At 43.8% G+C, this 26828-nt stretch overlaps 17 protein-coding genes and 1 non-coding gene across 18 annotated transcripts; 11 read left to right on the top strand and 7 right to left on the bottom strand.

The window, feature by feature from the left end:
• Nucleotides 1–18: 18 nt before the first annotated feature.
• On the top strand, nucleotides 19–2219 carry OGAPODRAFT_92790 (uncharacterized protein; the record flags this gene model as incomplete). The annotated part of the gene is made up of 1 exon (XM_018357221.1): nucleotides 19–2219. One exon carries the CDS (start codon nucleotides 19–21, stop codon nucleotides 2182–2184), a length of 2166 nt encoding a protein of 721 aa, XP_018212332.1. The 3' UTR covers nucleotides 2185–2219.
• A 38-nt stretch (nucleotides 2220–2257) lies between these two features.
• OGAPODRAFT_t22 lies at nucleotides 2258–2341 on the top strand. The gene has a single exon. It is a non-coding gene; the product is annotated as a tRNA-Leu (tRNA).
• A 61-nt stretch (nucleotides 2342–2402) lies between these two features.
• OGAPODRAFT_98175 (uncharacterized protein) lies at nucleotides 2403–4453 on the top strand (the record flags this gene model as incomplete). Its single annotated transcript, XM_018357994.1, has 1 exon — nucleotides 2403–4453. The coding sequence occupies one exon, from the start codon at nucleotides 2403–2405 to the stop codon at nucleotides 3060–3062; it is 660 nt and encodes a 219-aa protein (XP_018212331.1). The 3' UTR covers nucleotides 3063–4453.
• OGAPODRAFT_15761 (uncharacterized protein) lies at nucleotides 2445–4453 on the bottom strand. Its single transcript, XM_018353945.1, has one exon. The coding sequence runs from the start codon at nucleotides 4353–4355 to the stop codon at nucleotides 3081–3083; it is 1275 nt and encodes a 424-aa protein (XP_018212330.1). The 5' UTR covers nucleotides 4356–4453; the 3' UTR covers nucleotides 2445–3080.
• A 260-nt stretch (nucleotides 4454–4713) lies between these two features.
• OGAPODRAFT_15760 (uncharacterized protein) lies at nucleotides 4714–7195 on the bottom strand. Its single transcript, XM_018353944.1, has 2 exons — nucleotides 6699–7195; nucleotides 4714–6668 (listed from the first exon to the last, which is right to left on the bottom strand). Exons 1-2 carry the CDS (start codon nucleotides 7172–7174, stop codon nucleotides 5501–5503), a joined length of 1644 nt encoding a protein of 547 aa, XP_018212329.1. The 5' UTR covers nucleotides 7175–7195; the 3' UTR covers nucleotides 4714–5500.
• Nucleotides 7196–7298: 103 nt separating this feature from the next.
• On the bottom strand, nucleotides 7299–8618 carry OGAPODRAFT_7012 (uncharacterized protein; the record flags this gene model as incomplete). Its single annotated transcript, XM_018355841.1, has 1 exon — nucleotides 7299–8618. One exon carries the CDS (start codon nucleotides 8616–8618, stop codon nucleotides 7299–7301), a length of 1320 nt encoding a protein of 439 aa, XP_018212328.1.
• Nucleotides 8619–8988: 370 nt separating this feature from the next.
• On the top strand, nucleotides 8989–10317 carry OGAPODRAFT_23355 (uncharacterized protein; the record flags this gene model as incomplete). Its single annotated transcript, XM_018355243.1, has 2 exons — nucleotides 8989–9382; nucleotides 9440–10317. 2 exons carry the CDS (start codon nucleotides 8989–8991, stop codon nucleotides 10315–10317), a joined length of 1272 nt encoding a protein of 423 aa, XP_018212327.1.
• Nucleotides 10318–10881: 564 nt separating this feature from the next.
• On the top strand, nucleotides 10882–11771 carry OGAPODRAFT_98171 (uncharacterized protein; the record flags this gene model as incomplete). Its single annotated transcript, XM_018357993.1, has 2 exons — nucleotides 10882–10892; nucleotides 10935–11771. The coding sequence occupies exons 1-2, from the start codon at nucleotides 10890–10892 to the stop codon at nucleotides 11769–11771; spliced, it is 840 nt and encodes a 279-aa protein (XP_018212326.1). The 5' UTR covers nucleotides 10882–10889.
• Nucleotides 11772–11884: 113 nt separating this feature from the next.
• On the top strand, nucleotides 11885–12904 carry OGAPODRAFT_15758 (uncharacterized protein; the record flags this gene model as incomplete). Its single annotated transcript, XM_018353943.1, has 1 exon — nucleotides 11885–12904. The coding sequence occupies one exon, from the start codon at nucleotides 11888–11890 to the stop codon at nucleotides 12875–12877; it is 990 nt and encodes a 329-aa protein (XP_018212325.1). The 3' UTR covers nucleotides 12878–12904.
• Nucleotides 12905–13833: 929 nt separating this feature from the next.
• Nucleotides 13834–16805, bottom strand: OGAPODRAFT_75422 (uncharacterized protein). The gene has a single exon (XM_018356022.1). The coding sequence runs from the start codon at nucleotides 14663–14665 to the stop codon at nucleotides 13916–13918; it is 750 nt and encodes a 249-aa protein (XP_018212324.1). The 5' UTR covers nucleotides 14666–16805; the 3' UTR covers nucleotides 13834–13915.
• On the top strand, nucleotides 13834–16805 carry OGAPODRAFT_15756 (uncharacterized protein). The gene is made up of 2 exons (XM_018353942.1): nucleotides 13834–15476; nucleotides 15515–16805. The coding sequence occupies exons 1-2, from the start codon at nucleotides 15044–15046 to the stop codon at nucleotides 16702–16704; spliced, it is 1623 nt and encodes a 540-aa protein (XP_018212323.1). The 5' UTR covers nucleotides 13834–15043; the 3' UTR covers nucleotides 16705–16805.
• Nucleotides 16806–16880: 75 nt separating this feature from the next.
• Nucleotides 16881–19282, top strand: OGAPODRAFT_15754 (uncharacterized protein). Its single transcript, XM_018353941.1, has one exon. It carries the CDS (start codon nucleotides 17011–17013, stop codon nucleotides 19222–19224), a length of 2214 nt encoding a protein of 737 aa, XP_018212322.1. The 5' UTR covers nucleotides 16881–17010; the 3' UTR covers nucleotides 19225–19282.
• Nucleotides 19283–19358: 76 nt separating this feature from the next.
• OGAPODRAFT_15753 (uncharacterized protein) lies at nucleotides 19359–19935 on the top strand. The gene has a single exon (XM_018353940.1). The coding sequence runs from the start codon at nucleotides 19427–19429 to the stop codon at nucleotides 19835–19837; it is 411 nt and encodes a 136-aa protein (XP_018212321.1). The 5' UTR covers nucleotides 19359–19426; the 3' UTR covers nucleotides 19838–19935.
• Nucleotides 19936–20022: 87 nt separating this feature from the next.
• OGAPODRAFT_92781 (uncharacterized protein) lies at nucleotides 20023–22777 on the top strand (the record flags this gene model as incomplete). Its single annotated transcript, XM_018357220.1, has 1 exon — nucleotides 20023–22777. The coding sequence occupies one exon, from the start codon at nucleotides 20023–20025 to the stop codon at nucleotides 20590–20592; it is 570 nt and encodes a 189-aa protein (XP_018212319.1). The 3' UTR covers nucleotides 20593–22777.
• Nucleotides 20024–22777, bottom strand: OGAPODRAFT_15752 (uncharacterized protein). The gene has a single exon (XM_018353939.1). It carries the CDS (start codon nucleotides 21878–21880, stop codon nucleotides 20621–20623), a length of 1260 nt encoding a protein of 419 aa, XP_018212320.1. The 5' UTR covers nucleotides 21881–22777; the 3' UTR covers nucleotides 20024–20620.
• Nucleotides 21951–22802, bottom strand: OGAPODRAFT_7003 (uncharacterized protein; the record flags this gene model as incomplete). The annotated part of the gene is made up of 1 exon (XM_018355840.1): nucleotides 21951–22802. One exon carries the CDS (start codon nucleotides 22800–22802, stop codon nucleotides 21951–21953), a length of 852 nt encoding a protein of 283 aa, XP_018212318.1.
• Nucleotides 22803–22988: 186 nt separating this feature from the next.
• Nucleotides 22989–24165, top strand: OGAPODRAFT_15751 (uncharacterized protein). Its single transcript, XM_018353938.1, has one exon. The coding sequence runs from the start codon at nucleotides 23007–23009 to the stop codon at nucleotides 23880–23882; it is 876 nt and encodes a 291-aa protein (XP_018212317.1). The 5' UTR covers nucleotides 22989–23006; the 3' UTR covers nucleotides 23883–24165.
• Nucleotides 22989–26559, bottom strand: OGAPODRAFT_98149 (uncharacterized protein; the record flags this gene model as incomplete). The annotated part of the gene is made up of 1 exon (XM_018357992.1): nucleotides 22989–26559. The coding sequence occupies one exon, from the start codon at nucleotides 26557–26559 to the stop codon at nucleotides 23884–23886; it is 2676 nt and encodes an 891-aa protein (XP_018212316.1). The 3' UTR covers nucleotides 22989–23883.
• Between the last annotated feature and the right edge of the window lie 269 nt (nucleotides 26560–26828).

Here is a 26828-nt window from a genome sequence, read left to right as displayed (position 1 = left end):
GAGTCGATTTCCTTTGCCATGCCAATAACAACAAAACTCCCCAACGACATGCCTTGGGAATCCAAAGCCGCTTTACCACAGGTCACTTTGAGATCCACGATAGCCGGTCTTGTTATCGGCTCTGTGATTCTTGTTTCCAATTTTCAATTCGGGCTGCAAACGGGCTGGGTTTCGATGATGTCGCTACCGTCAGCGCTGCTCGGGTTCTCAATATTCAAAACATTGCAGCCTCGGCTTCACTGTTATTTCACAGACGTTGAAAACGTCTTTGTCCAGAGCGTCGCTGTTGCTGTTGCCACTGGACCGTTGGCGTATGGATTTATTGGCATAATTCCGGCCATCGAGAAACTCATGACCGACGCTGAAAGCGGCTCAGGCTCTGGAATTGACCTGTCTCAACTGTGGAAGCTAGTGACGTGGGCTTTTGGACTGGCTTTTTTTGGAGTCTTCTTCGCTGTGCCTCTTCGAAAACAATTCATCATCAAGGAGAAGCTGGCTTTTCCAAGCGGCAGTGCCACGGCCACCCTGATATCTGTTTTCCACGGAACAACACTCAACGTCGAGTCCCAAATGAAATCGCAGCCTAAACAGTCTTCATCTGCGGGGGAGCACGAGAATCATCCTGAAAGACCCCCAACGCCGAACAATATCACAATCATCGAGTCGCAAGATCTGTGCCAGCTCCAGCAGGTCGAGACATACCAGACGAACATTAAACTCCTTGCGGCGACCTCTAGTGTCTCCTCTATTTATACCGTTGTCGGTTATTTTGTTCCTCAAATAAAACGCATACCTATTCTGGGCAAAACCATTTCAGAGTCGTATCTGATCAACTTTCAGGCATCACCATCATACATTGGCCAGGGAATGATCATGGGGTTTACGACAACCGCCTACATGATGGTCGGCATGGTATTTGGCTGGTGTATTCTCAGTCCTTTAGCACAATATATGGGCTGGGCTCCTGGACCCGTGGACGACTGGAAAGAGGGAGCCGAGGGCTGGATCATGTGGATTAGTTTGTCCATCATGATCAGCGACTCTATTATCTCGTTTCTGGTCATTGTTGCCAAGTCGCTGGCGTCACTATATCAGTCACCTTCCTCTAGACCTCTCTCCCGAGCGGGCTCCGTTGATTCCCCACATGAAGAGCTGGAAAGACTGATTGATGAAAATGAGGTGGCTTCTGATGAAGACATTTCAAGCAGCACGTATCACGACGAGGCGTCGAATGATCATACCCCGAAGAATTCTTGCTCGTTGTTGCCGGAAACTGATCAATTCAGCGACCGCTCCACATACGTGGATCTGGACGAGTCTCACCAAGTATCGGCGACAGTGACCATTGTTGGGTTAATTGTGTCGTCGGTTGCATGTGTGGTGTGCACGCGGCTGGTTTTCGGTCCAGTCGTGCCAATTTACACCATCGTAACAGCAATCATACTATCTCTATTTTTGTCTGTCCTCGGTGTCAGAGCACTGGGAGAGACAGACCTGAACCCTGTTAGTGGGATCGGAAAACTGTCACAGCTGATTTTCGCATTGATCATACCAAAATCTCAACCTGGCGCAATCCTCATCAACCTCATTTCAGGGGCCATTTCTGAGGCCGCAACGCAACAAGCAGGCGATTTGCTGCAAGATCTCAAAACTGGATACCTCCTTGGAGCATCCCCCAAAGCACAGTTTATTGCACAAATTTATGGATCGCTATTCTCCGTGTTGTTAAGTGCTGTGATGTACAAACTGTACAATAGCATCTACAAAATTCCAAGTCAAATGTTCAAAATTCCTACGGCTGTGATCTGGATTGATTGCGCTAGACTCGTGAACGGTTCAGGACTGCCTCCAAAAGTCTTTGAGTTTGCCATAGTGTTGGGTATCGTTTTTGCAATTATTTCATTTGTGAAAAACACTGTTACTCCTGAAAACAAGTGGCACAAGTACATCAAATTTCTTCCTAGTGGAGTCCCTGTGGGAATTGGAATTTACAACGTGCCCTCCTTCACTCTTGCACGGTTTGTTGGAGGACTGGTTTCGTACTTCTGGCTCCGCAAAGTAACTCCCGGGAATTCTGACGCCAGAGTTCGTCTGATTATATTTAGCAGCGGATTGGTTCTTGGAGAGGGTCTGTTCAGCGTCTTGAACATGCTTTTGACAAGTCTCAATGTGCCTCATCTATAGAGTGATGGAATATTTATGAGCAGTCACCGGCTGCGCGTTATGGGATAACCATGTGTGAAATTTCCGATATTCTGGAGGATTGGCCGAGTGGTCTAAGGCGGTAGACTTAAGATCTATTGGATTAAATTCCGCGCGAGTTCGAACCTCGCATCCTTCATTCTTTTTGGAAAACAGAAGGTTTCTATTTTATTTTTTTTGGCTAACCTTTTAAACACTCTATGGACTATCAGAATAGAGTTGGCTCCAAAAAGGGCAGCGGTGGCGTTGCAGGCGATGCAGAGACCAATCAGTACCGTCGTGAGCGCTTGAGACAACTGATGCTGTCTCAGATCGATCTAGACAATGACCCTTATGTCTTTAAAAATCATCTGGGCATGCTAGAATGTCGCCTTTGTCTAACCACACATTTATCCGAAAGCTCTTATTTTACACATACCCACGGCAAAAAACATCAATATGCTCTAATGAAAAGGGCCGAAATGGATAAGAAGCCCACCAAGCCTGAGCCTGGTAAGGTTGTTGGGATATCTGCGGTTCCTAAAAAGAGGTATACAAAAATTGGAAGACCAGCATACAAAGTCAGCAAAATTAGAGATCCGGAGACTTTTCAAAAAGGACTTCTGTTTCAGATACAAATGCCGGAAATAGCGCGAAACGTAAAGCCCCGATACCGTTTAATGTCGTGCTTCGAACAAAAGATAGAACCACTAGACACAAGGTTCCAGTACCTGGTTGTCAGTGGTGAACCGTATGAGAACATTGGATTCAAGATTCCAAGCGAGTCGATCGATATGACAGAAGGGCGGATCTGGGATTTCTGGGACAGCGATACCAAAGAATATTTCGTCCAGCTGTTTTATGTGGACAGTAGCAACTAATAATGTACATTATAATGACTAGAATGATTCTGTTGCATATTGGTTGATACGATTGGCCATTTCGTCAATGTAGAAGCTGATTTTAGAGTTGAGCTCATTCATCTCGTAGCTGGCACCTTTACACTCGGCCTCAAAGTCCTTTTTGAGTTTTTCGGACTGCATTTCCCAATCGATGGCCTCATTTTCTTTGTTTCTGATGATTTCATCTTCCTCGGCTTTCCTTTCCATTAGTTGAGATCTTTCTTCCCTTAGCTCTCTCAATTTATCCTCGAGTTCCAACAACTTTTGTCTCGTGTTTTCTTTGAACGCCGCGAGCTTTTCCTTTTGGGAATTCAACTGTTTCTTCAGGTGGCTAATCTGTCTGGATTTATCGTTAAGCTCCACTTCCATTCGTTGGATTTCGTCTTGCATATTTTGAATGGATTCGGCTGACTTTTCTTGTTTACTGAGTTCAGTTTGTATTTCTTCCAGCACGCGATGGTAATTCCGGAACTCGTGTGTGAGCTGTTGGAACGAGTCTATGGAGATTGAGATATTTTTCGATCTCTGCTCTAGCTCAGTCAAATGTTTTTGTTCATTCGCCAAACTGTCTTTCAAGCTCTCGATCACTTCTTTCACGCTTTCTGGAGACTCTCTAATATAAGGAGTCAGTCTTTCCAACTCTTTTTCGCACTCCAGCAGAAGGGAATTTTGATTCTCTAGTTCTCGAATAAGCCCAAACTTCTGCGTTTTGTACTCTGCGCGAGCGGCCGCCAACTGCTGTTGAGTTTCGGTGAGAGCCTTGAGTTCATTCTGCAATTGTTGGTTTTTTGCCATTATTTCGTCTTCATTGTACCCTTGTCTTGACATCTTGTTCGTCAGGTCTTCGTAAGTAGACTTGAGCATGTTGTTGATCTTCAACGACTGTTTATATTGAGATAGCGTATTTTCACTGGAGACAAGCAGCTGCTCACAATCGCCCATTCTTTCCTCCCTAAATCTCGCATAGTTTATCAAAGCGCTCAATATTATACGGATACGAGTTGGTTCAGGTTTTGCCATGTCACGAATGCTAAAGTCCTCAACACCACAATCGCACAAAAACTTGTACATTATTCTTTGCGAAGCAACAACGCTCAACGAGTTCTGTAGTCCTTCCCGGTCATCGTCTTCATTGCTTTCCATTTCTTGAATTCTTTGTTTCAGAGAGTGGGGAGAGACATACAGAAACTTGTCCATGATTTGCTCGATCAAGCTCTTCATGAAACTCGGTGTTGGTTTCGTCAGCATTTCTTCGCTAACATTGAAGTCCATCGTATCAAACAGGGAAACAAGTTCTCTTGTCTCAAGAATGGGAAATTTGTAACGAGTACGTGGTATTGCTGTTGGCTGTGACGATCTGTAAATTGCGCTGGGGCGAGCCATGTTGAGTTAAACTTAAAGATTTAAAACAAAAATCAGAAATTGTAAACAAATAATATATACGCGTACACGACTGATACAAATAATTTGATCCTGGAAATTATGGAGATTCTTGTATTTTTGCATGTCCTATAATCTCCAGTACCCTCCAAGGTTTTACTGCGTATATTTGCTTCGATCGATAGCCAGAAAAAACTCCTTTTACATCGGCTCGACGCCTGATCCGCACCGACGACTTCGCCAGCATAACGGGGATCTGGCCTTTGGTGGAGCAGACAGAACGAAGAAAAACAAATTAAGACCATGGCAAATGACTATGGTTGTGTATGGGTTTCCATCGAAAATTTCAGCATTACAGTTTGAGTACGCGTGGCACCATGCCTACCGGACTCGACATATTCCGGTCAAGAATCGTATAGGAACGAGAAATAGTGGCAACAGTGTGCATATAAAAATAGCCAATCTCAAGCTTTTACTGAGCGCGCACGCCTTTAGACGCATGGGACTTCGAGTTGCAATTTTTCAAAAGGACATATATGACATTTGGGTCGTCAATCGCTACAACGTTTCAGTCTCGGAGTCTGTCCTTTTGAAGCTTGATTTTGAGGAAAATCAACAAAAATTAATACAAGGTGGAAATTACGAACAAATGAAGGCATTTGTAAAATCCTTGGAGAAGGATGAAGATGACTATTTTGAAATCTCTTTGGAAAAATTGGAGCAAAATAACACTCGCATATGTTGCGTCTGCAATAGAGTAGTGGATCAGTTTGAGGACGTGTTAGGTTTTTGTGCTAGCAAAAGCTGCCACGCTCTGTATCATGTCCAATGCTGGGCAGAAGAGATGACTAAAGATCTTATTTCTGAGCCGCTCTCCCACACCGTGCCTCCGCTCACTCCTGTTAAAGGCAAATGCGTCAAATGCCAAAAGGTCAATTGGTGGTGGCCAACAGTCAAAAACTCTATGAGGCTACACCAACACTTTACAGAAATCGGAAGACCTTTCATTAAAAATTAGTTTTATAGACTAGAGACCACTATCCTCTCTTGACAGCTTCTGTCTCATTGACCTTCGAATCGGATGCGGTAGCCTTCTCTTTCACAGACTCGATCCGCTCTTTAGCCTCGCTTCTTTTGACTGGCTGAGGAGTGGATGGAGCAAACAAAGTAGCAAATATACTGACAATGGTAGCAGAAATAGCAAAAGTCGTGGTAATAGTGCCAACAATCACGGAAGCAAAGAAAAATGCCTCACCAGGGCGGTTCAGAAGAGTTTTGGTTGGGTCGTCCAAGAAGTCGGCCCAATATGCTTTTCCAGAAGCATAAACTTTCAAAACTCTATCCACCGACTTATCCAACAGGTCCGAGACCAAAGATTGCTCTTCAATCTGTTTTTCAGGCTCTTCAGCATCATACTTGGCTTGAGGAGCGTTGGCAGCAGCTATCTGTTCTTCAATCTCGACCTTTGGAAGGAATGTGTTGTTACCAATGTACTCTGCTTCCTCGATGGAATGGCCAAGATATATGTTGTCAAACATAATGGAGTCAGTCATAGTCCAAAGCTCAAATCCCAACGCACCGATAGGCTCGAGATTCGAGGGAGTTGGGTCCTCATAGTATTCCGGGTTAGGAATCTTTCTTGGAGACCATGGCCCCTTGTAATCTGGGTTCTCAATCAATTCTGGGGTCCATTTGCCTTTGTAATCTGGGTTCCTGATTTTTGGCGCAGACCATGGTCCACAGCCGTGCTGTTCACAAGCTGGGTTTGGGATTTTCGGAGCAATCCATTCTCCGTCCTCTTCCTCGTCCCAGTACTCAGGTTTGACTGCATCTGGATCAGGAATGTATGCTTCAGCATCTTCATCCCAGTCCTCCGGCTTAACTGCGTTTGGATCTGGGATCAAATATGGAGCGTCTTCATCCCAATCTTCCGGCTTGACAGCATTAGGGTCTGGGATCAGCTCGTCGTCAACCCAGTCAGCTGGCTTCTCGTCGTTAGGATCGTCGATTTCCTTTGGAGGAGTCAGATCGAAGTATCTGGAATCCAACAGTGAGCCTGCTTTTGCAACTTCGCCGTTGATTCTGATCTCAAAGTCTTGGTTAGGCTTAATTATCAACGTGTAAAGTGTAGATGTTTTCACGATCCTTGCCATTGGAGGCACTTTGAGATGTTTTTCCTCGTATTCACCTGTTTTAGGGTTTTTTCTGCGAAGTATAAAGTGGACCTTGTTGGACATTCCACATTTGTCAGGACCAAACATGACCTGGTATGGAGTGTCGTTGCTAAACTCAACCGAGTCACTAACTCCACCTTCCTGGCTCAGCAACTTGATATATGCACCACCGCATTCAAGTCCTTTTTGCAACTTGACCTCGTATTGCAACACCAAGGTGTTGTTGGTGTTGTCGAAAGGAGTAGGCAATCTTGCACTGATAGCATGATGGGCGGCCTCTGTCTTCGCAACAAGACCCTTGTCGCCTTTCAATCCAGGATTCACAGTTGGCTCTTCAACATCCCATTCGCCTCGATACACAAAATTTTCATCGCGCTTGCTGTGAGAAGGTTTCCACCTTGAAGCCCATGTCTCGTTAAATTGCTCGAAAAAAGCGTCGGACTCAAGACTCAATGGCAAGAAGTCTTTCCGCTCAACATCCGCCGCATACGAGACCAGTGAAAGAAACAGAAGAATGATTGGACGGCTGACTTTCATAAGTGAATAGTGGATGCGTTGTCACTCTTGTCGGAAATAAATTATTTTATTTTGACAACTTCTCCGGATTTTCTAGAATCGGGACTCGTCCCAATTTTCCAGGGTCCAGGGTGCTGAAATTAACCTATGTAGCTAGTTTTGCATTTACAGATCTTAGAGCTTCACCAAAGCGCTGGCTGGCTTCCACAAGCTCCTCTTCTTCGGCGAATGCGTAAGTTGCTCTAAAACCGACTTTCTGGAGGGTTTGGTCGACCATGAACCAGTGGCCCTTGGCCAAAAGCACACCCTTATCAATGTTGGCATCGAAAATCATGTTTTCCAGTTCTGTAGCCCATTGACTTGCTGGTATGTTTTCAGGCTTTGAAAATGCTTCCTGTTTGACCTCAACCCACAGAAACATTCCGGAGTCAGGTAGGTTCCATGAGCAGAGATCTTTTGGCAGGAACTTTTCGAATGCGCTATTGAGCAAGGCTCTTCTCTTTTTATAGTGTTTGCACAAATGCTCCACCCATTTCTCGAATCCCTGGGTCTCCCACGTTTTTAAAAGTTCGTGCAGGATCAGTTGAGATGGAGCAGCCGAGGAATGAATGCTAACTTCGTTGTGCACCACCAGTTTGTCAACAAACACCTTGTTTGCAGTCACAATTGAGCATCTTGCACCCGGCGTCATAATCTTGGAAAACGAGTCGAATCTGATGACTCTTCCATCAATATCAAATTTCAACAGACTTGGAAGCTTCTCTTCGTAGTCAAGTTGCAAGTGGTAATATGGATCATCCTCCACGATGATCAAATCGTGCTTCCTACAAACCTCGTAAAACTCACCCCTTCTTTGAAGCGACATAGTGATTCCAAGTGGATTCTGCCCCACGGGCATGGTGTAAATAATCTTGGGTTTCTTGTGAGGTCCACTCCAGCTAGCCAACAATTTGTCCAGATCTTTTGGGCAAACACCGTGCTCGTCTACTTTAACAGGGAACACTTTCAACCTCATTGGACTGCAAGTCTCCAAGAAAGCAGGATAGGTAAACTCTTCAGAGAGGATGGTGTCTTCATTGGGATCACAAAGAAGTCGCAACACGGCATCCAGAGACTGTGTAGCTCCGGCAGTGACAACAATGTCCCAATCATTATATAGTGGTTTGTGATATGTTTCGATATGTTTCTTGCTAAACTCGTCGAAATACGAGGTTCCTCTACCTGAAGTATACTGCAGAGCCTCATATAACAGTTCGTTGTCTGGAACGTCAACTTTTTCTGTTGACGTGAATCCGGTCTTTGGTGAGAGGAAATCAAAACTGACCGACTTCAGGGGGAAACAGTCAGGGTGAGGCAGTCCGGCTCCCAATGAGATAATTTTTCCAAATCTACCCATCATTTTCATCACAGATGGCTCACGAAGGGTTGCTTCATGACTGAGGTACTTGGACCAGTCGACAGTCATGATATAAAACAAACGTAAAAAAGTTTAAAAAATCCTTAGATGTTCGCGCTATTTTATCGATACCTGATAAACAAACAATAGTCTTGACAATAGAATAAATTTCTTTGAGATCAAGCCAATCTACCAGTAAAGATATGTGGTATCTACATATGTTTTGGAGGAGGCCAATAGAAGTAGCTTAGTCCAATTGAACTGTTGGAGGGTATTCTTGCTGTCCAGCTTTCTCATCCGGCTTCAATGCACAATGGTCAATTTCACTTGATATGATATTTGGTGTACGGATGTTGTATCTGCCGTGTATTTAATTTCCACCTGAAATAAGCAGCTCAAGAAGAAATAAAAGGCAAATTAAAAATTATCATTAATTGCCATGTCCAACTTCCAACAATACACACTGGAGCTCGAAGAGCTTGACAGGCAATTCAAGACACAAAACCCAACCGATGTGCTTCAATTTTGTTACAATTACTTTGGCAACAGATTGCAACAACAAAGACAATATTTGTGGAGTCAAAAGCAGAAAGCTGATACTTTGGGCTTGACACTTTTTCCTTCGACTGATGAGATCGCCCGCGATGTACAGCGCAAGTCAGTTCCGCAGTTTAAGAACACCCTTTCGGATAATGACCCTCACACGAAATACCAGACCCTCGAGTCAGAGGATCCTCACCCAATATCATCTGGGGAGCCATCTGCGGGCCTTTTCAAGACGTCTTTTGAGTCGTCCCAGGCCTCGCCATTCCATACTACCACATCCTCATCGGGTGCCGCATTGAGTCCTACGGACGGCCCTCGACCTTTCAACAGTACCAATTACTCAGGCTTTGCTGCGTTGTCTGCAAAGTCCACCATGAGAATCAACGCCAACAGGAGAACAAGTGTTTCTGCAGAAGCCCTGAACCCCGAGACATTTGGTGAAGATGGGTGGAAGCCTCCTGTGCATCAGTTCACGTCTGAGCAGTTGCAAAGGTTAAATGCCAGCGTCGTCAAGAACTTCTTGTTCAGTCAATTGGACGAAGACTCGCTCAAAACAATCATATTTGCTCTGGAAGAGAAGCGCGCACCTCAAGGAACAGAGATCATTAAGCAGGGAGATGAAGGAGACTTTTTTTATGTGGTTGAGAAAGGAACAGTTGATTTTTTCGTGAACGGCCAGAAAGTTAACAGTTCTGGACCTGGCTCCTCTTTTGGAGAATTGGCCCTCATGTACAACTCGCCTAGAGCAGCGACTGCTATTGCTCAGACCGACTGTATCCTGTGGGCATTGGATAGAATGACGTTCAGAAGAATTCTGCTGGAAGGAACTTCCAAGAAAAGATCCATGTACGAGAAATTCCTCAAAGAAATTCCTCTCCTCAAATCTCTGTCGTCATACGAGCGCTCGAAGCTTGCAGACGCACTCAACTCGGAATTCTATTCTGTTGGGCAAAATGTCGTGACAGAGGGAGAAGCTGGTGAGAATTTCTACTTCATTGAGAGTGGAACTGCAGATGTTATCAAATCTGGTGAGGGTGTGGTGTCGAAACTTAACAAGGGTGACTATTTCGGAGAGCTTGCACTGCTATATGATTCTCCTAGACAAGCAACCGTCAAGGCCACTAGTCCACTGAAAGTTGTCACTCTTGGAAAGAGCGGATTTCAGAGACTTTTGGGACCTGCTGTTGACGTGCTCAAATTACAGGACCCTACAAAACATTGAACTCGTATATTTGTTCTTAATCAAATATTTGACATATCAGTTGCAGTATTCATTTCTCTGCGACACCATCCACACGATAGAGGTGCTAGCGACAACTAAAGGGCCCAGCAAGCCCTTTCCGAATGTTGCAGTCTTGTACACTAGCCACTCGAGGCCGAAATGGAGACCTGCTAGAACGTACGAGTAAAGACACATGTCATATATCTGAGGATTTGAGATGTTGTACGAGGCATAGATTCTCACAATCGCAGCCAGTAGTGTCCAAGTTCCAAATGTGCGGGCAGACAATGGCGTGACCTCGCTCGGCTTGCCTTCATAGACGCGTTTGGTCAGATCAATGTTGACATAGGTTTGGACGGAATTGAAAACGCTGACGGCAGATATCTTAGAGTTAGGAAATCTGAAAGTAGGCACTTACGAAAAAGAGCCATTTTGGTAGATATCCGGGAGTCTGTGGCAAATAGGAGAGTAGCTCAATCGCCATGGTGAACTTCTTAGCTTTTAAATAATATGTCCGCCATTTATTTTTTGGGTAAATATAATTTATTTGAACAACGTATTACTCTTCTACAATGGTAAGAATAAACAAAATTTGCCTGCATTGGCTAACATCATAGTCTGAGGAGAAACTTGATGCATCATTGGACCTGCTCAGGCGGTTGGATCCAAAGAATATCAGTAAAAATCTAGACAATATATGCCGTCTACAGCCTGACCTAGCGGAAGATTTGCTGTCTTCTGTTGATACTCCGCTCAAAACAGCACGCTGTGAGGAATCGGGCAAAACATACCTATGCTGTGACTACAACAGAGACGGCGATTCGTACAGGTCACCGTGGTCCAACGTTTTCTATCCAAAGATCAACGACGAAGATGAGGCTCCACATCCTTCCAGCCATTTGAGAGAACTTGAGATCTTTGCTAACAAATCATTTGACATATATCGCGAACTATACTACGAGGGAGGAATTTCTAGTGTCTACTTTTGGGACTCTGAGGAAGAGGATGCGGATGCCTCGGGCACAATCGGTTTTGCTGGTGTCGTTCTGCTGGAGAAAACCATTGATACGGTGAATCCGAAAGATGGAGGATCGTGGGACTCGATCCATGTTTTTGAGATTCTCCCGGGCACAAACCAGAAGGCAACGTATAAGGTGACATCTACTGTGATCTTAGACATTTCCAACTCTGACGACCTGAACATCTATCTAAGTGGAAACCTCACCAGACAAACAACAAAAGAGTTGCAGTTCAAAGACTCTGCTTCTCACGTCTCGAACCTGGGTTCACTGGTGGAGGATATTGAAAGCAGACTGAGGAACCTGCTCCAGGAGGTCTACTTTGGAAAAACGAAAGACATTTTGGGCGATATTCGCTATCTTAATCCGCTGGAGTCCGAGTCAAGCGAAAGAGAGAAGCATGCAGAGCTCATTAACAACCTTAAGAACCTGTAGCTGCAGTATATGTATATCGTGCTATAAACATCCGTGCACCCGGACGGTGCTCACTAGAAATAATTCTAGTACGCAATTTTAGTAGGCAAAAATCTTGCGAGAGTTATTGTAATTTGATGACCAGTGTTGCACGAGTGTACGCTGACGTGAACGACAAAAAGCCCAAGTCCTACTGGAATTATGAGAATCTGTCTATATCATGGGGTTCGCAATCAAGATACGAGGTGACAAAGAAGATAGGAAGAGGCAAATACAGTGAAGTTTTCGAAGGATATCAGCTTCCGAACGGCCTCAAGGTTGTCATTAAAGTCTTGAAGCCTGTTAAGCGGAAGAAAATCAAAAGAGAGATCAAAATTCTTCAAAATTTATGCGGCGGACCTCAAATAATCCAGCTTTTGGACGTCGTGCGGGATTCGAACTCTAAAACATCAGCCCTCATATTCGAGCATGTGGAAAACCTTGAGTTTCGTGTGCTATATCCGCAATTGACAGATTTGGAAATCCGATATTATATGTATCAGGTGCTGGAGGCTTTGGATTATGCCCACTCGATGGGTATAATGCATAGGGATGTAAAACCCCACAATATTATGATAGACCATCGCCAGAAAAAACTCCGGCTCATCGATTGGGGTTTGGCAGAATTCTACCATGCTGGACAGGAATACAATGTCAGGGTTGCTTCGAGATACTTCAAAGGACCCGAACTACTAGTGGATTTCAAGTTGTACGATTACTCATTGGATATATGGTCTTTTGGTGCAACATTGGCTTCTATCGTATTCCAAAAAGAACCGTTTTTTCACGGAAAGTCCAATACAGATCAGTTAGTTCAGATTGCGCGTGTTTTGGGAACTGATGGCTTGTATGCATACTTGGAAAAATACAATTTGACGTTAGGCCCTCAATACGAAGACTTAGGACACTATATGAAACGCCAGTGGATTCGTTACGTCAATCAGAACAATCAGCACTTGGTGAGCGATGAGTACCTGGATTTCATCGACAAGATTTTGCGATACGATCATAATGAAAGGCTAACTGCGAAAGAAAGTATGCTGCACCCATATTTTGATCCGGTTAGGGATTCGATAAGACGTGTTTGATTATGGACACGTTACTTAATATATTGCATGATGAGGTATGACCTATAATTGGCATTGTTTGAGTAGCTGGAGCAGTTCGATGTTTTTGTTCAATATCAAGAATGCCTGTAGTTTTTGCCTTCTCGAAGTAAACCCAGGTCTTAATTTTCGTCTAGCAAAATTGTCCAGCAATTGTATGATTGTGTTTAAAAGCTTCATCAAATAGTAGAGAACAAGTTGCAATTGCTGCTTTGAGAGTTCAATCGCTTCGTCCACTCTAAGACTTGGCTTGAATCTATGGTCTGATATAAGCTCTGCATATCTGGATCTATCTTTAACAAAGTTGATCCCGTGGGCAGCCATTATGATGTCTTGAATCATATCCATCAAACTGTAAATGCGCAAATTTAGCTTTGTTTTGTAGTGTTTCGCGAGATGGAAATACGTGTTAATCAGCATTGTGAAATGAAAGGTTGCATTTTTCGTTGTAGCTGTAGAGACAAAGAGATTTTGAAGTAAGCTCAGTAGTCGTCCCTGCTGGACATGCGAGTCAAACCGTAACGTAGACAGCCCAATATACTTTACGATATGCCTTTGGGTTTCAAATGTCGTTGAATGGTCTGTTTCAACGAAATATTGTAGAAGCTCGATCACACCCTTCATTTCTGATCCTTTTAGGGAGCTCAGGGGTTTGTTATTAATAATTCTTCCATTGAAAGAAATGCCGAGCTTGTCAGCAATATCTCTGTACTTGTCATCTATTACAATAGCAGGATAGTATGCAAGCCTTTTAACTGGTTTGTTGGAACAGTTTCTCAGTTTCTGCTTTAATGACCGGACATAGTCTTTTGTTAGAGTCCAGATGATTCCACTTACCCTTCAATGAAAGCTTTGAGCTATTCTTGTTTTTCACAATCCAAAATGCCCAGGTTAGTTATTGGAAGAGATCGACTTACCAGTGCAAGATCCAGCTCTTCGTTGCTCACAATTAATGGTTTCATTATTGCAAAAAGGATATAGTTATATAAGGGGGAAAATGAATAGGGAATTTTTGTTCTTTTATTTTGGAACAGAAAGATTCATTGCCTTCAGTTCCTGCAATGGCGGAATAGACTCATACATTTGTGGGTCTAGTAGATCCCATAGGATTCCGCAGTATGGCTTAGGAACGGGGTCCGCTTTTATAGTCTGGGTGTTCGTGACAACAATGTCGCAGACAGTGTCGAAGATCTCAGGCTGAAGCTCTTGTTCCAAAAGCTGACAATCATGCACAAACGCAACTGCCGGAGTGGATTTGCTGATGCAACCAATAGTATACAACATCGCCCATTCACAATCAAAAAATCCGTGTCCTTTGCCAAATCTTATACCTTTTTTGTTAATCGCACCAGTTCCCGTGATCATCACATCTACACGAAGTTTCATGTCTATTAGTTGTCTCAACGTCATATGTTTGCCTACTTTCTCCATACCATCCAAGGTTGAAGCATACTCGTATCTTTGTGGATCGATTTTGCTAGGGTCAAGCATCCAAAAGCCTCTATAGATCCCGTATGTGGTCATAAGCACAGTTTTGCCATCTTTAAGAGCCTCATACCTGAGCTCTTCAAGACAATTGTCCGGGGTGATGAAGAGCACCTTGGATTCAGTGTATGAGGGCTCTCTTTTGAATCTGGAGGTGGCCTCAGAAGAGCCCTCAAAATCCGCAATAAACTCGGCAAAGTTGAAATGGAACCTCGAGTCCGGACGGGCGACCTTGATTAGCTGGGCCCAAACATTGGACCGAACATCTGACTTGTGCGAAGACATACCAATTTTTCGCGCCTGGACTGCAAGAGTCAAATTTTATTAATCCGATTTAAGTTGCATTGTTTTCGGTGCCGTTTACCAAGATAGCCAAGCCACCTTCGGCATATAAAAAAAGTCCGCCCCGGGCGAGTTTTCGAACTCTTAAAAGCAGAGGGTCCAACACCTTTGATCTGCGGGATATTCTCGGGCAGTTGTTGGTATCTGCTTTGGCTGCTGGTTCTTATCGCGCCTGAATGCCAGAGAAATTAAGCGGTGACTCTTATCAATGTGCTGTATGTCTGCTTCAAAGCATGCCCGTTTTGTTTTGGTTGGTACACTATAAGTCTTATCGGGCTGCTTTATAAAAAATTTTAACGTCGCGAATAAACTCGACTTACAATGTTCTCCCGCGAGTCTTCAGAAGAGAAGACTGCTGGCGCCGAGCCAGAAAAGCAAGTTACCTCTATCACCTCTGAACAAAAAAGACTGGAACTGGGGAACATCACAGAGGACCCCGTTGAGGCCTCTGTTTTGTTCACTTTGGACAACCCATACCATCCTTTCAACTGGCCTGTCTGGCAGAAGTATCTTATCACCATCATATACTGTACCCTGCAAACTTATGTGACTTTGACCTCGACAAGTTACGTTGCTGTTGAGTTTTTGGTGCAGGAAAGATTTGGTGTCAGCACCCAAGTTTCGGCTCTGGGGCAGTCGATGTTCATTTTGGGCACTGCAATAGGACCAGCATTTCTGGGTCCGCTTTCGGATATCGGAGGTAGAAAATGGGTTTATGTGTTTTCGACCCTTCTTTATGTTATCTTCAACTTTGGTAAGTTTGTGTTTGTCTCAGTTTTACTAACATTTCAGGCTGTGCATATCCTAAAAACATGCCAATGCTTGCCATTTTCATGTTTATCATTGGACTTTGCGGCTCTACTGCTCTGTCCAACGTTGCTGGTACCATTGGAGATCTGTTTGGAAACTCGGATATGGCCTCCCAACCAATGGCGCTGTTTGTTTTCTCCGCCAACACCGGTCCATCTATTGGAGGTGTTGTTGGAGAAGCCATCGGTGAAAATCTGAGCTTGGGATACAAATGGGTGTTCCTTATCAACATCATCATTGGTGCTGCCTTTTTTGTCGGCCTGATGTTTGTTCCAGAAACGTTGCCAAGAATTGTCATTCCAGAAAGAATGGCTGTTGAAGGTAAAGACGTGCCGCCTGTAATCATCAGAGAGTTCAAATACTTCTTCAACACACTTACTGGCAGGGATCAAGATTTCCTGAATGAAGTTGCCGATCCAAAGGATCCAAACACTACCATCGTGGTGGAAAAAGTCAGCGCAATCAATGAAATAAAGTTCGTGTTTGTCATGGCCTTGAAAATGATGGTCACCGAGCCTATCATCATCTTCCTTGGTCTATTCAACGGTTTTGCCTATGGTCTGCTTTTCCTGTACCTGGATGGTATCTTCACCGTTTTCGTTTACAACAACAATCTTTCATACATGGGAGCTGAGGTGACTTATCTGAACTTCGTTGTGGGTGCTGCGTGCGTGGTTTGTCTAGTTCCAATCCAGACGTGGCTGTTTAGCCGTGACAGAAAGAAGAACGGCGGTGTTCCGAGACCAGAAGCCAGGTTCCTGATTTCTCTGGTCACTGTTTGGGGATTCCCTATTTCGCTCTTTTGGTTCGCCTTCACATGTGATGGAAGCGTCAACTACTGGTCGCCTATCGTGGCTGGATTTGTTCTGGCCATTGCCGATCCATTGCTGTGGCTCGCTATGTTGAACTATATCATCGACAGCTATTCGGAGGCAGGATTGAGCAACTCTGGTATTGCTGCATTCACCATTCCTTCATTTTCTATTGCTGCTGCGCTAGCTCACGCTGGTATTGCCATGTTTGAGGATATGTCTGCACAATGGGCTATGGCCACTTTGGCCTTCATTTCTCTGCTGGTGGTGGTGCTGGTCTACGTCTTCTACTTCTTTGGAGCTAGACTCAGAGCTTCTTCGAAACTCGCGAGAATTAGCGGACTCAGAGCTTCCGACTAGATACTGCGTTATTTCAACAAGCACTGCGAAAGAATCCGTTTCTAGTTTCTGAGATACCGTACCGTAATTAAAGCTCCGTAACCTTAATATATTTTTATCTCGTGAATTCTGTCATTCAAAACTTCGACTTTTTTAAGTTTTTGATAGAATCACCAGCGCAATACAGAAACGCAGAACTCTTCATTTTCGCAAGTAACAAAAGTGGGTACATTATTCTGGACTGTGTCAACATTTGTCGCATTACTGAAGTGTGCCGTTTCTTCTGTGTTGTTTCTCATGCTCAAAAGTTGAGTTTCGTTGAACTATATGGATCAGCAGACAAACCACGAGCCTGCTATAGAGGCACAAAATCTCTTTAAACAAAACTTCCAGCTCTCTGCCGCAGAAAATCCGCAACAACAAAACATAGATACTCAACAGCATGTGCTTACTGGTCTCCAGCAGATGACGTTGCCCAATTCGCAAGAGTCGGAGACCTCTACCAGCTCGTCAGTTTCCATGACATCAACTCCAAACGAAAGTCCCCGATTAGGATCAAGGATTTCTGCTTCCCACCAAAGACTGCCGTCTTTGTCGTCTCTGGCCCCTAATTTGGGCTCATACAACTCAACAAGCCAGGTCCCCCAGGCCAGTTTAACCCCGCGTCAGTATAGGATATCAGACGTGGACATCAACCAGGCACTCAAAAGACATCAAAGTGAGACGAACACCTTGAATCAGTTTAGGAACCCCTGGTTTAATCAAAAGTCCAATCCCCGCTTAGCTCCTATAAACACGCATTTGGGCTGCGATGATAATTATTCACCTCTTTTGATGCAAACACCAGTGAAAGGTGCTCCCCAGGGACTTCCGACAACATACGAATCTTCTACGTTTCAGGATGCGTCGCAAATTATACCTCCTTTGCGAATCAACGCCCCGCTTCCTCAAGACAGCTACAACCAGAATGCTCAGTTTGGTCATGGTGAGTTTTACAGAAGACAGTCTGTGGCGGCGAATTATTTCTCAAATCATGAACCAGTTCCCAAAAGCGCGTTGCCAATGTATTCCAAGGGCTTTGAAACTCACGGAGAACTTCAGCGTCCTCACAGCCCCGCTCCGAGGTTCCAGCGAATTCTGTCTCTTTCGGACCTGAGACCAGTGACCAACGCAAAACCGAAATACAGAAGAGCCTCGTCGTCGACAACATTTGTGTCGCCGCTCAAGGCTCTCACAACCTCTATCTCTGTAACATACTCGATGTGCCGGCCGGAATTTGACTACAAGTCGTCTAAAAATCCAAGAAGAGTGCTGACGAAGCCGAGCCATCCTAAATCAAATAATGGATACGACAACGAGGACAACGATTATATTCTCTATGTGAACGATATTTTGGGTACTGAGGAAAGCAGGAAGTACATGGTGTTGGATCTGCTCGGGCAGGGAACATTTGGCCAGGTGGTGAAATGCCAAAATCTCAAGACGCAAGAAATTGTTGCCGTGAAGGTAGTCAAATCCACACCGGTTTATTTGAATCAATCTTTGACTGAGGCAAGCATTTTGGAACATCTCAACTCGAAAGTTGATCCCCATGACAAGCATCACTTCTTAAGGCTCCAAGACAAGTTCATGCACAAGAACCATTTATGTTTGGTGTTTGAGCTTCTCTCTTCTAATTTATACGACCTGATACGGCAAAATCAGTTCAATGGACTTACCATCAAATTAATACGGAAGTTCTCCGTTCAGCTACTCGATGCATTGGCCGTACTCAAAGACGCAAAACTTATTCATTGTGATTTGAAGCCGGAAAATATCTCCCTTGTTTCTCTCGACAGACCAGATTTGAAGGTGATTGACTTTGGCTCTGCATGCCACGAGCGACAAATATTCTATACCTACATTCAATCTCGATTCTACAGATCTCCAGAAGTATTACTGGGGTTATCGTACTCCAGCTCAGTTGATATGTGGTCATTTGGATGCATAGTCGCAGAACTCTATCTGGGCTTGCCACTATTTCCTGGCTCATCGGAGTATAACCAGCTCTATCGCATCATACAAATGATGGGCATGCCACCAACTTGGATGATAGATATGGGGAAAAACTCCATGAACTTCATGAACAAGATAGAGCTCCCTAATGGAAAGCACACTTATCAGCTCAAGAGTATGGAGCAATACTCAAAGGAGAACAATGTGAATGAAACCCCGGGAAAGGAGTATTTCAAGCAAAGATATTTGGAAGATATAGTCATGAATTACCAGCTGCCAAAAAAGAACATGACTCAGCAAATGATTGATAAGGAAATGATGAACCGCAAATGTCTGTCACATTTCCTCCATGGAATACTGAATTTGAATCCGTTGGAAAGATGGACACCTCACGAAGCAATACTGCATCCATTCATCACGGAACAGCCATTTGATGGATTTTGGAATCCACCATCTAAAACTATTGGCCTTCCAAGCGGTTCTGGCAGCGCTTCTTCTCTTGATACTGTCAGGAGACAACGTTCTAAGAGTTTTGGCAACATTTAAATAATAGTTAGATCTATACTGCTTCTAATGCGATTTTTGCGTCGATCGGCGCGGCGACATGGATCGGTGTTCGACAAGCATACATGGAAAAATTTTATTTCACAATTAACCAACTAAGTACAATATGTCTACTCCAGAAGCCGATCATTCCAGAGATCCATGTCCCATTGTGATTCTCAGCGACTTTGGAGGAGCCTTTTCCATGGGTGCTATTGGTGGATCCATCTGGCACGGAATCAAAGGTTTTAGAAACTCTCCATATGGAGAGAGAAGAATAGGAGCCCTCTCTGCAATCAAGGCCAGAGCTCCTGTTGTGGGAGGTAATTTCGGAACATGGGGTGGTTTGTTCTCATTTTATGACTGCTCGATCAAGGCCATCAGAAAGAGAGAGGATGCCTGGAACGCCATTCTTGCGGGATTCTGCGTCGGTGGCTCGCTCGCCATCAGAGGGGGTCCTAAGCATACTTTCAATAGTGCTGTCACGTGTGCCTGTGTTCTTGCCGTGTTCGAGGGTGTCGGAATGATGTTCCAAAGATACATGGCTTGGGCCAACAAACCGGTGGCCATGCCGCTTCCTGAGCAGCAGGCTGGCCCGGCTCCATTGGGAGCATAGAGAACCTAGTGAGCAATCCAACCATTGCAAGCAGCTGAGACGTGGTATGACTGCATTTTCGCCTTGTATTTATAGTGAATATGATGATATCTTGACAAGCATGCTGTAGACTTTCCACGACCGTCGGTGTGCGAAATTTATCTGGTATATTTTTTTTGAAAAATCAGACTTGTTGATAAATTATCATGAATATTTCCACATCCACCGTCGCCAGCAGAAGAAGAAGGGCACGGTCTGCTCTTCAAGAGGATGAGGAGAATGCAGCTGAGCTGAAACTGGGCCCGGAATTCCAGCTGGAGCAAATTGACAACTACGGCAACGAGACTAAGCTTGTTGCCTTAAATGTTTCTGAGGCCCGTATTTTGATCAGAGCTGCGCTTCAAGAAAGAATGGCCATGGTTCAGAAACTGGGAGGCCAAGATTTGGGTTTAGCAACAGAGAATCCAGATGACGAGACCTTAGCTAGAATGGCCACCGCCCCGGGTGCAAATGAAGTTTTACGCAAGACTTTGGATTACTTGTCGACATTTGCACGGTTTAAAGATGCAGAGACGTGTACTGCTGTGGAAGCACTTCTAAAAAGCTCCGAAAACAGCGTGCTACACCCCTTCGAGGCTGCCCAGCTAGGGTCCCTCGCATGCGAAGACATTGACGAGGCAGTGACTCTTATACCGAGTTTGAACGAGAAAAAGGATGAGGTGGACCTGCAGAGAATTCTGGACGAATTGAACAGACTAGAGGCTAATTACTCGTGAATGACGGTTTATGCAAAATGTATTTTAGTTATTGGTAATCTTCCGGATGGTAGTATTCTCTCAAGAAGCTTTTCCCAGCGTATTTCCAAAAGCGTGGCAGGCAGCTATGCGGGACCAAGTTGATGTTATTATTTTTAGTTGAGTCCGAGCATATACACCGTTTTCCAAGACGCAGCATTTGAGACTCCGGGCACGTCACAAAGGGAACGTGGGTGTAACCAATGTCCTCGAAATGGTGTATTTCTGACCGGTTGAGAAGCAACGCCGCCGCAATCGAGTGCACAGGTGCATCTCCCCAGCGCTCATAGTAGAAGCCTCCGGTTTGGCTTAAAAACTTAAAATATGTTTCGTATTCTTTGGAACGGAAGAAGTTGAGGTCTCCAATCTCAAAATTAGACCAAAAATGGCACAGATTGTACGAAGAATTATGTTCCACCACGAGATACTCTGTTCCCATCGGTTTGTCGTCGGTCAAGAAATCTAACATGGAGTCTGGATGTATCATTTCTGGATTGGAATTCATAAAATCCTCCACAGCCTCCCATAGAGTAGGTATGGTGTCTTCGTACTCAATCAGAGAAATCACAAACCCGTACTTCTTTCCATTTTCACGAAACAAACGGAAGGGATCCATTTGAAAGTCGCAGAAATACTCGACATCGGGTTCCACTCTGAAATAGTAGTCGTACTGTAGCACCAATGGTTGTTTATAGAAAAATCCTGAGTTGAAATGACACATATTTCTGTATGACTTGGACCCGCCATAAATCACGTTGCGGTCTTCGAAATCCTGCAAACACTCTTCCCACTTGGTCACATTTATGAACGAAGGAGCATTCCAATCTTCAGGCGATATTAATCCATATTGAGTCTTTCCGCTAGCCATAAATGTAGTAGCTTCCTTGAACTGCTCTGTGAATGGCTTGTCGTTCAAAAATGTCCAGGTGTAATGGTAATCCCTGTTGAATCGATCCTCCAAAGATCTCATTGACTTGAGGACTCCAGGAAGTTCCCAGTTTCGACATAGCATTAAAATGGTAGCATTCTCTAATTGGGGAGTTTCAGAAATTGGTTTGGGAAAGAGTTCGCGCGCATATGAGTTAGAAGCAGGTTTGAGCTTAGCCAATTCGAGGTCCATCAAGTGAGAATTGTCACGCTTAGCCACGATCTCTAGCGAATGCGAGTATATTTCATTCAACTTCACTTTCGACCTGACTCGAGCATTCCATATCTGTGCAAAAAACGATATTAGTATTATGAAGGCGACCAGGCCTCTCGAGATAGCCATGCTTGGTATGATCAACCACTCCTAAATGCCGAGTCTGAAAAAAAAAAGTGAACTGATATTCTACTGATTTTCACACTGCCTCGTTTTTCTTTTTCTCCATCACTGGTAAGCTTACGCTCTCACTGGTCTTCAGATGGAGATCTTCGATTCCTGCCAACCCCTTCTTTATCACACCTCCTACAGGCTTGAATTTTGGCGATGTCAAATATTCCAGAACAGCATCCATATTCTCGATCAGTTGGCGCAATTTGAAGTCACTATAGCCGATTACTATAGATAAACAAGTTCCCGTGGAAGGGACGAATGTGGTGCTTCTGGCAATCTTCTTCACTTGGCGTAGCACGTAGTCTGCCTCCACCCTCTCATCCTTCATCTTTGTAGACTTTTTAGATTTTACCAGTTGGGCGTCTGGCGAAGGTTTAGCCATTTGGATCATTAAAGGTAGCTTTTTATTGTTTTTAAAAAACAGGGACCTTCCAATCAGCGAAGGAAGTAATCGGTAGACTCTGTGGTCAGCAAGTAATAAATCATACTCATAATAGAGCTTCTTAATCTGTTTTGGGTTAGATGCAAACTGTTTGAACTTTTTCATGCTCACTATTTCCCCAAACACATCTTCTGTAGGAGCGCCTTTTTGCTCCAGAAGAGTCTTATATTTTGAGACCGGATCCTTGGTTATAAGCATGATTTTCAAGTTTTCGTGAGAGTCTTTGTGGTGAGGTAATGGAATGATTCTAGGAACAAGGTCTAAATCAGAAGAAGTTGGTTTCTTGGTGTCAATGATAAGGTAGATAGCTTCATGATGATCACCTTGTGACTCTAAATGTGCCTTCAAAGCCTTCAAAGATCGTATTGCTCGAGATCTGAGTTCATCATTTAGAACTGCTAGGTTCCAGTCGCTGTGGCTCGAATTAGAATCCATAACAAGATTTTTTTTTTTTTGCATTTTTTTAGTGTATTGTTTCAAATAACCGAATGCACCCTTCACTAAAAATCTATCTTCACGGGATTCGTTACATCACATAGAGGCAGCTTCATTTCTAACTGGTATTCTTCGGTTTCCCAATCCAATATGTACATCTTTGGCTATTTAAAAGACCTGTTGACCATTTCAACAGCCATTTCTATGGAGATTTCTCAGAAACACTCTTCTAGAGAAAGACCTGCTAGCTGTTTGGACTCAAAGCCTACCAGTGTAGTGATTTGGCACGGTATGGGAGATACTTATAATTCAACGGGAATGCAGAGTGTCAAAACGCTACTTGAAGACGAGATCCCTAACGTGTTTGTTCATTCAGTATATCTCGACGTTGATGAGACCAAAGATCAGAAGCTCTCTTTTCTAGGAGACCTTAACACTCAAATTAGAGGCGTTTGCAATCAGCTTAATTCTATTCCAGAACTGGAAAATGGCTTTAATGCGCTGGGGTTCTCGCAAGGTGGACTATTTCTTCGTTCTGCAATGGAGCTTTGTGGTTTACCAATTAAGACACTTATCACTTATGGCTCGCCACATAATGGTGTAACTGATCTTCCCCCTTGTCCGGAAGGTAACTGGCTTTGTGAACGGAGGAACAGCATTCTCAAGAAGCAAATTTACAACGAAAAGGTTCAAAGTTCTGTTGTTCAAGCTCAATATTTCAGAGATGTGTACAACTTTGAGAAATATCTTGAAAACTCAGCATTCCTCAAATTTGTCAATAACGAATTCATCAGAGATACTGAGTATGTTGACAACTTCACAAAGCTTGAAAAGCTGGTAATGGTGATGTTTTCGAAGGATGACATGTTAGTTCCAAAAGAAACAGCGTGGTTTTGTGACCTAGATCCAGATTCTGGTGAGATCATTCCTTTCAACGAAACAAGCTCTTTCCAGGACGACCTCATTGGCATCAGAACACTTTACGAACAAAACAAAATAGATTTCCTGACAATTAGCGATTCCCATATGAAAATTGATGAAGGCCACCTGAGATTCATCGCTAATAAATATTTTCATTAGACTACTCGGGTGTGACACTTGACATCGAAGAGTCTTCTCGTTCTAATTCGCTGAACACGCCTTCCTCGGTCATTTCCAAAGAATTTTCACGCCGTCTTTTAGCATCCGTTTGAGCCTGTTCCTCACATTTTCGCTTCTCCCTTTCAATTAGCATCAATTCTACGTCTTCTTCATCTGAGAAATCGCTTTCATCAATTGATGGCAAACAAGATAAAGATACCTCCGTTCCGGACCCGACTTTATCGGTGAAATTTGCATAGATAACAATCTTCTCATTCAATTGAGCATTCACTTCCAGGTTAATTTCCAAGTCGCCGCTCATTTGGCGCAGCGGAATCTTCATGTATTTGATGAGCTCCTTTGTATTTCTACCATGAATCAGTATTGTACAATCTGAGCTGTCGTAGTTTGGAATATACTCGATTGGTGTAGTAATCACCATCGCTACTTTTAAAAGATCAGCAGTTGATGCATTCCTGATGATTTTAGCTTTCAGATGGATTTGGGGAAATGATCTCAACTGATCGTATATCATGACACTGTTCTTGATTCCGAGCCGGTGGAAGCTCTCTCTAGGGAGTTGCAGTGCTTCTTTGATAGAGTGAATATTGCTGGTTTCGAGTTTTCTTGCGACTCCTTTATCAATCCCTTCTATTTGAGTCAGTTCTAGTGCGGTGTTTTCCCAGGCTTTCGCACTCAAACACCTTCCCAAATACAGCACGGACCTGAGGCTAGTTGTGTCACCTTTTCTTTCGAAAATTGATATCCCAGCGTTTATAAGATTTGTCATTTGCCTCAAGACCTTTGCCTTGTCAAAGTTAAAACCCAATGAAAGATTTCTGAAACTGGGATGAGTTGGGTAGTCCAATCGACCGAGTTCGAATTGCACAACCAAGTGAACTTTTTGCCATACAGCCTCAATTTCACCTTCTAATCTGTATCTAATCAATGGACTCTGATTGATTTTGCGAAAAAGGGGTTTTTCTGAAGATCTGTATTCAACCTTCGCAAATTCAGGGGTCTGACTCAAGAAGTCCAGACATTTGTCCTGCTCAATATTCTTTAACCTCAGGAGGTATTTCATAGTGTCCAGCGATAAACAGTTTCTCAGCATCGTATCGCCATAGCATGAGCAGACAAATTCGCCCTGCTGTATTGTAATTAAACCCCCAGCCCATAATTCTTTTATCCCCTTTTGTAAAAAAGATTCTAAGCAATGGCTAGGTTTCTTGTATATTACTGGTTTCACCACGCCAGCGTATGAGTATGGACTAACAAGATACCGCTGATAAAAAAAAGTCGTTTTCAGCCATTCGATTGCACTTTGAAAATCACTGATTTGACCTGAATCCACCTCTTTGAGGAGTATTTCGCTCAATTTGTGTGGTAAAGAGCTTTCTACTTCTTCAGTGCCATGGATAAGTTTCTCATATTTCGCTTTTTCGGCTGACTGAGTCATGATGACACAGGCTCCTTGATTCTCAAATTGGGGTCTTCCAGCCCTTCCAATCATTTGCAAAACTTCCAAATCCGAATATTCTTGTAAGCTTCCATTGATCCACGTTTTCGTGCCTTTGATGACGACCAAAAAGGCTGGCAAGTTGACCCCTGCCGCCAATGTTGATGTACAACAGATGACACTGATTTTTCCTGAAAGAAAACCATTTTCGATCACCCTTCTCTCCTCTGAGGACAATCCCCCATGGTGATAAGCGACCCCGTTGTTGATCAGATCAAGCAGTTGTGGTTGCAGTCGATCGGTAATAGGAGGTTTTCGTGGAAAGTAAGAACCCAATTTTGTACCGAGCGCTTTTGCAGTCATTATGGTGCTTTTTCGTGTAGCACAGAAGACAAGAACGGGTTTTCGATTCCCATAATTCTGGATGATGGCTAAAAGTTTTGATGTGAGAAACGCTTCAAATTGGAACTCGTTTGTTGTGGGTTTTCTGTTAAAGCCTAGAACGGTCTTAGTCAACTTGACAGACCGGTACGTGTCATTGAATTTTAGCGTAGTGGCTCTAAGTTTTCCTGGTTTTCGAAGCCACTTGGAAATATCATCAATGTTAGGGACGGTGGCAGATAATGCGATGATCCGAATATTGTGATACAGGTTTTTTATCCTAGTAACGACAGCCTCCAAATTTGCACCCCTGTTCTCCTTAATTGCGTGTATCTCATCTAGTAGAAGCAAGCTTAATGGTAACAAAGACTCTCTCCTGTTTTTGCTTTGTCTAGTAAACGTGTCCCATTTTTCTGGAGTTGAGATAACGATATTACAAGCCCTTGCCCTCTGAACCTCTCTCATGTCCGAATCCCCTGTGAGCAATCCAGCTGATATGTTGAATCTTGCAAATCTATGGGACCAGTCCGAAAATCTCTCATTGCACAATGCTTTCAATGGGGCGAGGTACAAGATCTTGGCTTTGCTATTTTCTTTCAATGCTCTGATGATAGCTACTTCAAATAGCACGGTCTTCCCTGATCCAGTTGGACTGGTAACCACACAGTTGTCTGAATCTTGAAATATCATGGGAAAGGCACTTGTTTGCATTTTGTTGAATTGGCTGAACTTGAATATAGAAGCATAGTTGTCTCCCACTGCAAAAGTGTTCAAGTTTGAAGCTGGTTTTGCTTTCGTGCACTCAAAAAGATCCTCGTGTGTTGGTGAGGAAGGCATACTAGGCTGTTGGCTCGTCTCCTTCTCGTGTTTCTCGGCACTTTTGGCTATCAGCAAATCCCTTATATCTTTCATGACCTAGAATATACAAAATCCCTATTTCCCTTTTTTTCAGGTGTGCGGTGTGATCGCAGAGGCCATGAGACAACAAGCTAGTCGTGTCTTGTAGATGAGCTTTGCTTGAAGATCCGGTTGTTGAGTCCATATATGCTTTCCTGCTTATCCGGTTATCTGATAATCTGATCGTTGCAAAAGCTGGCAGCAGGCTC

The sequence above is a fragment of the Ogataea polymorpha genome (genome assembly GCF_001664045.1).
Source record: "Ogataea polymorpha strain NCYC 495 leu1.1 chromosome Unknown OGAPOscaffold_2, whole genome shotgun sequence".
NCBI lineage: Eukaryota > Fungi > Ascomycota > Pichiomycetes > Pichiales > Pichiaceae > Ogataea > Ogataea polymorpha.
Note: the sequence above shows the minus strand (reverse complement) of the source record. Positions and strands in the feature narration are given on the sequence as shown.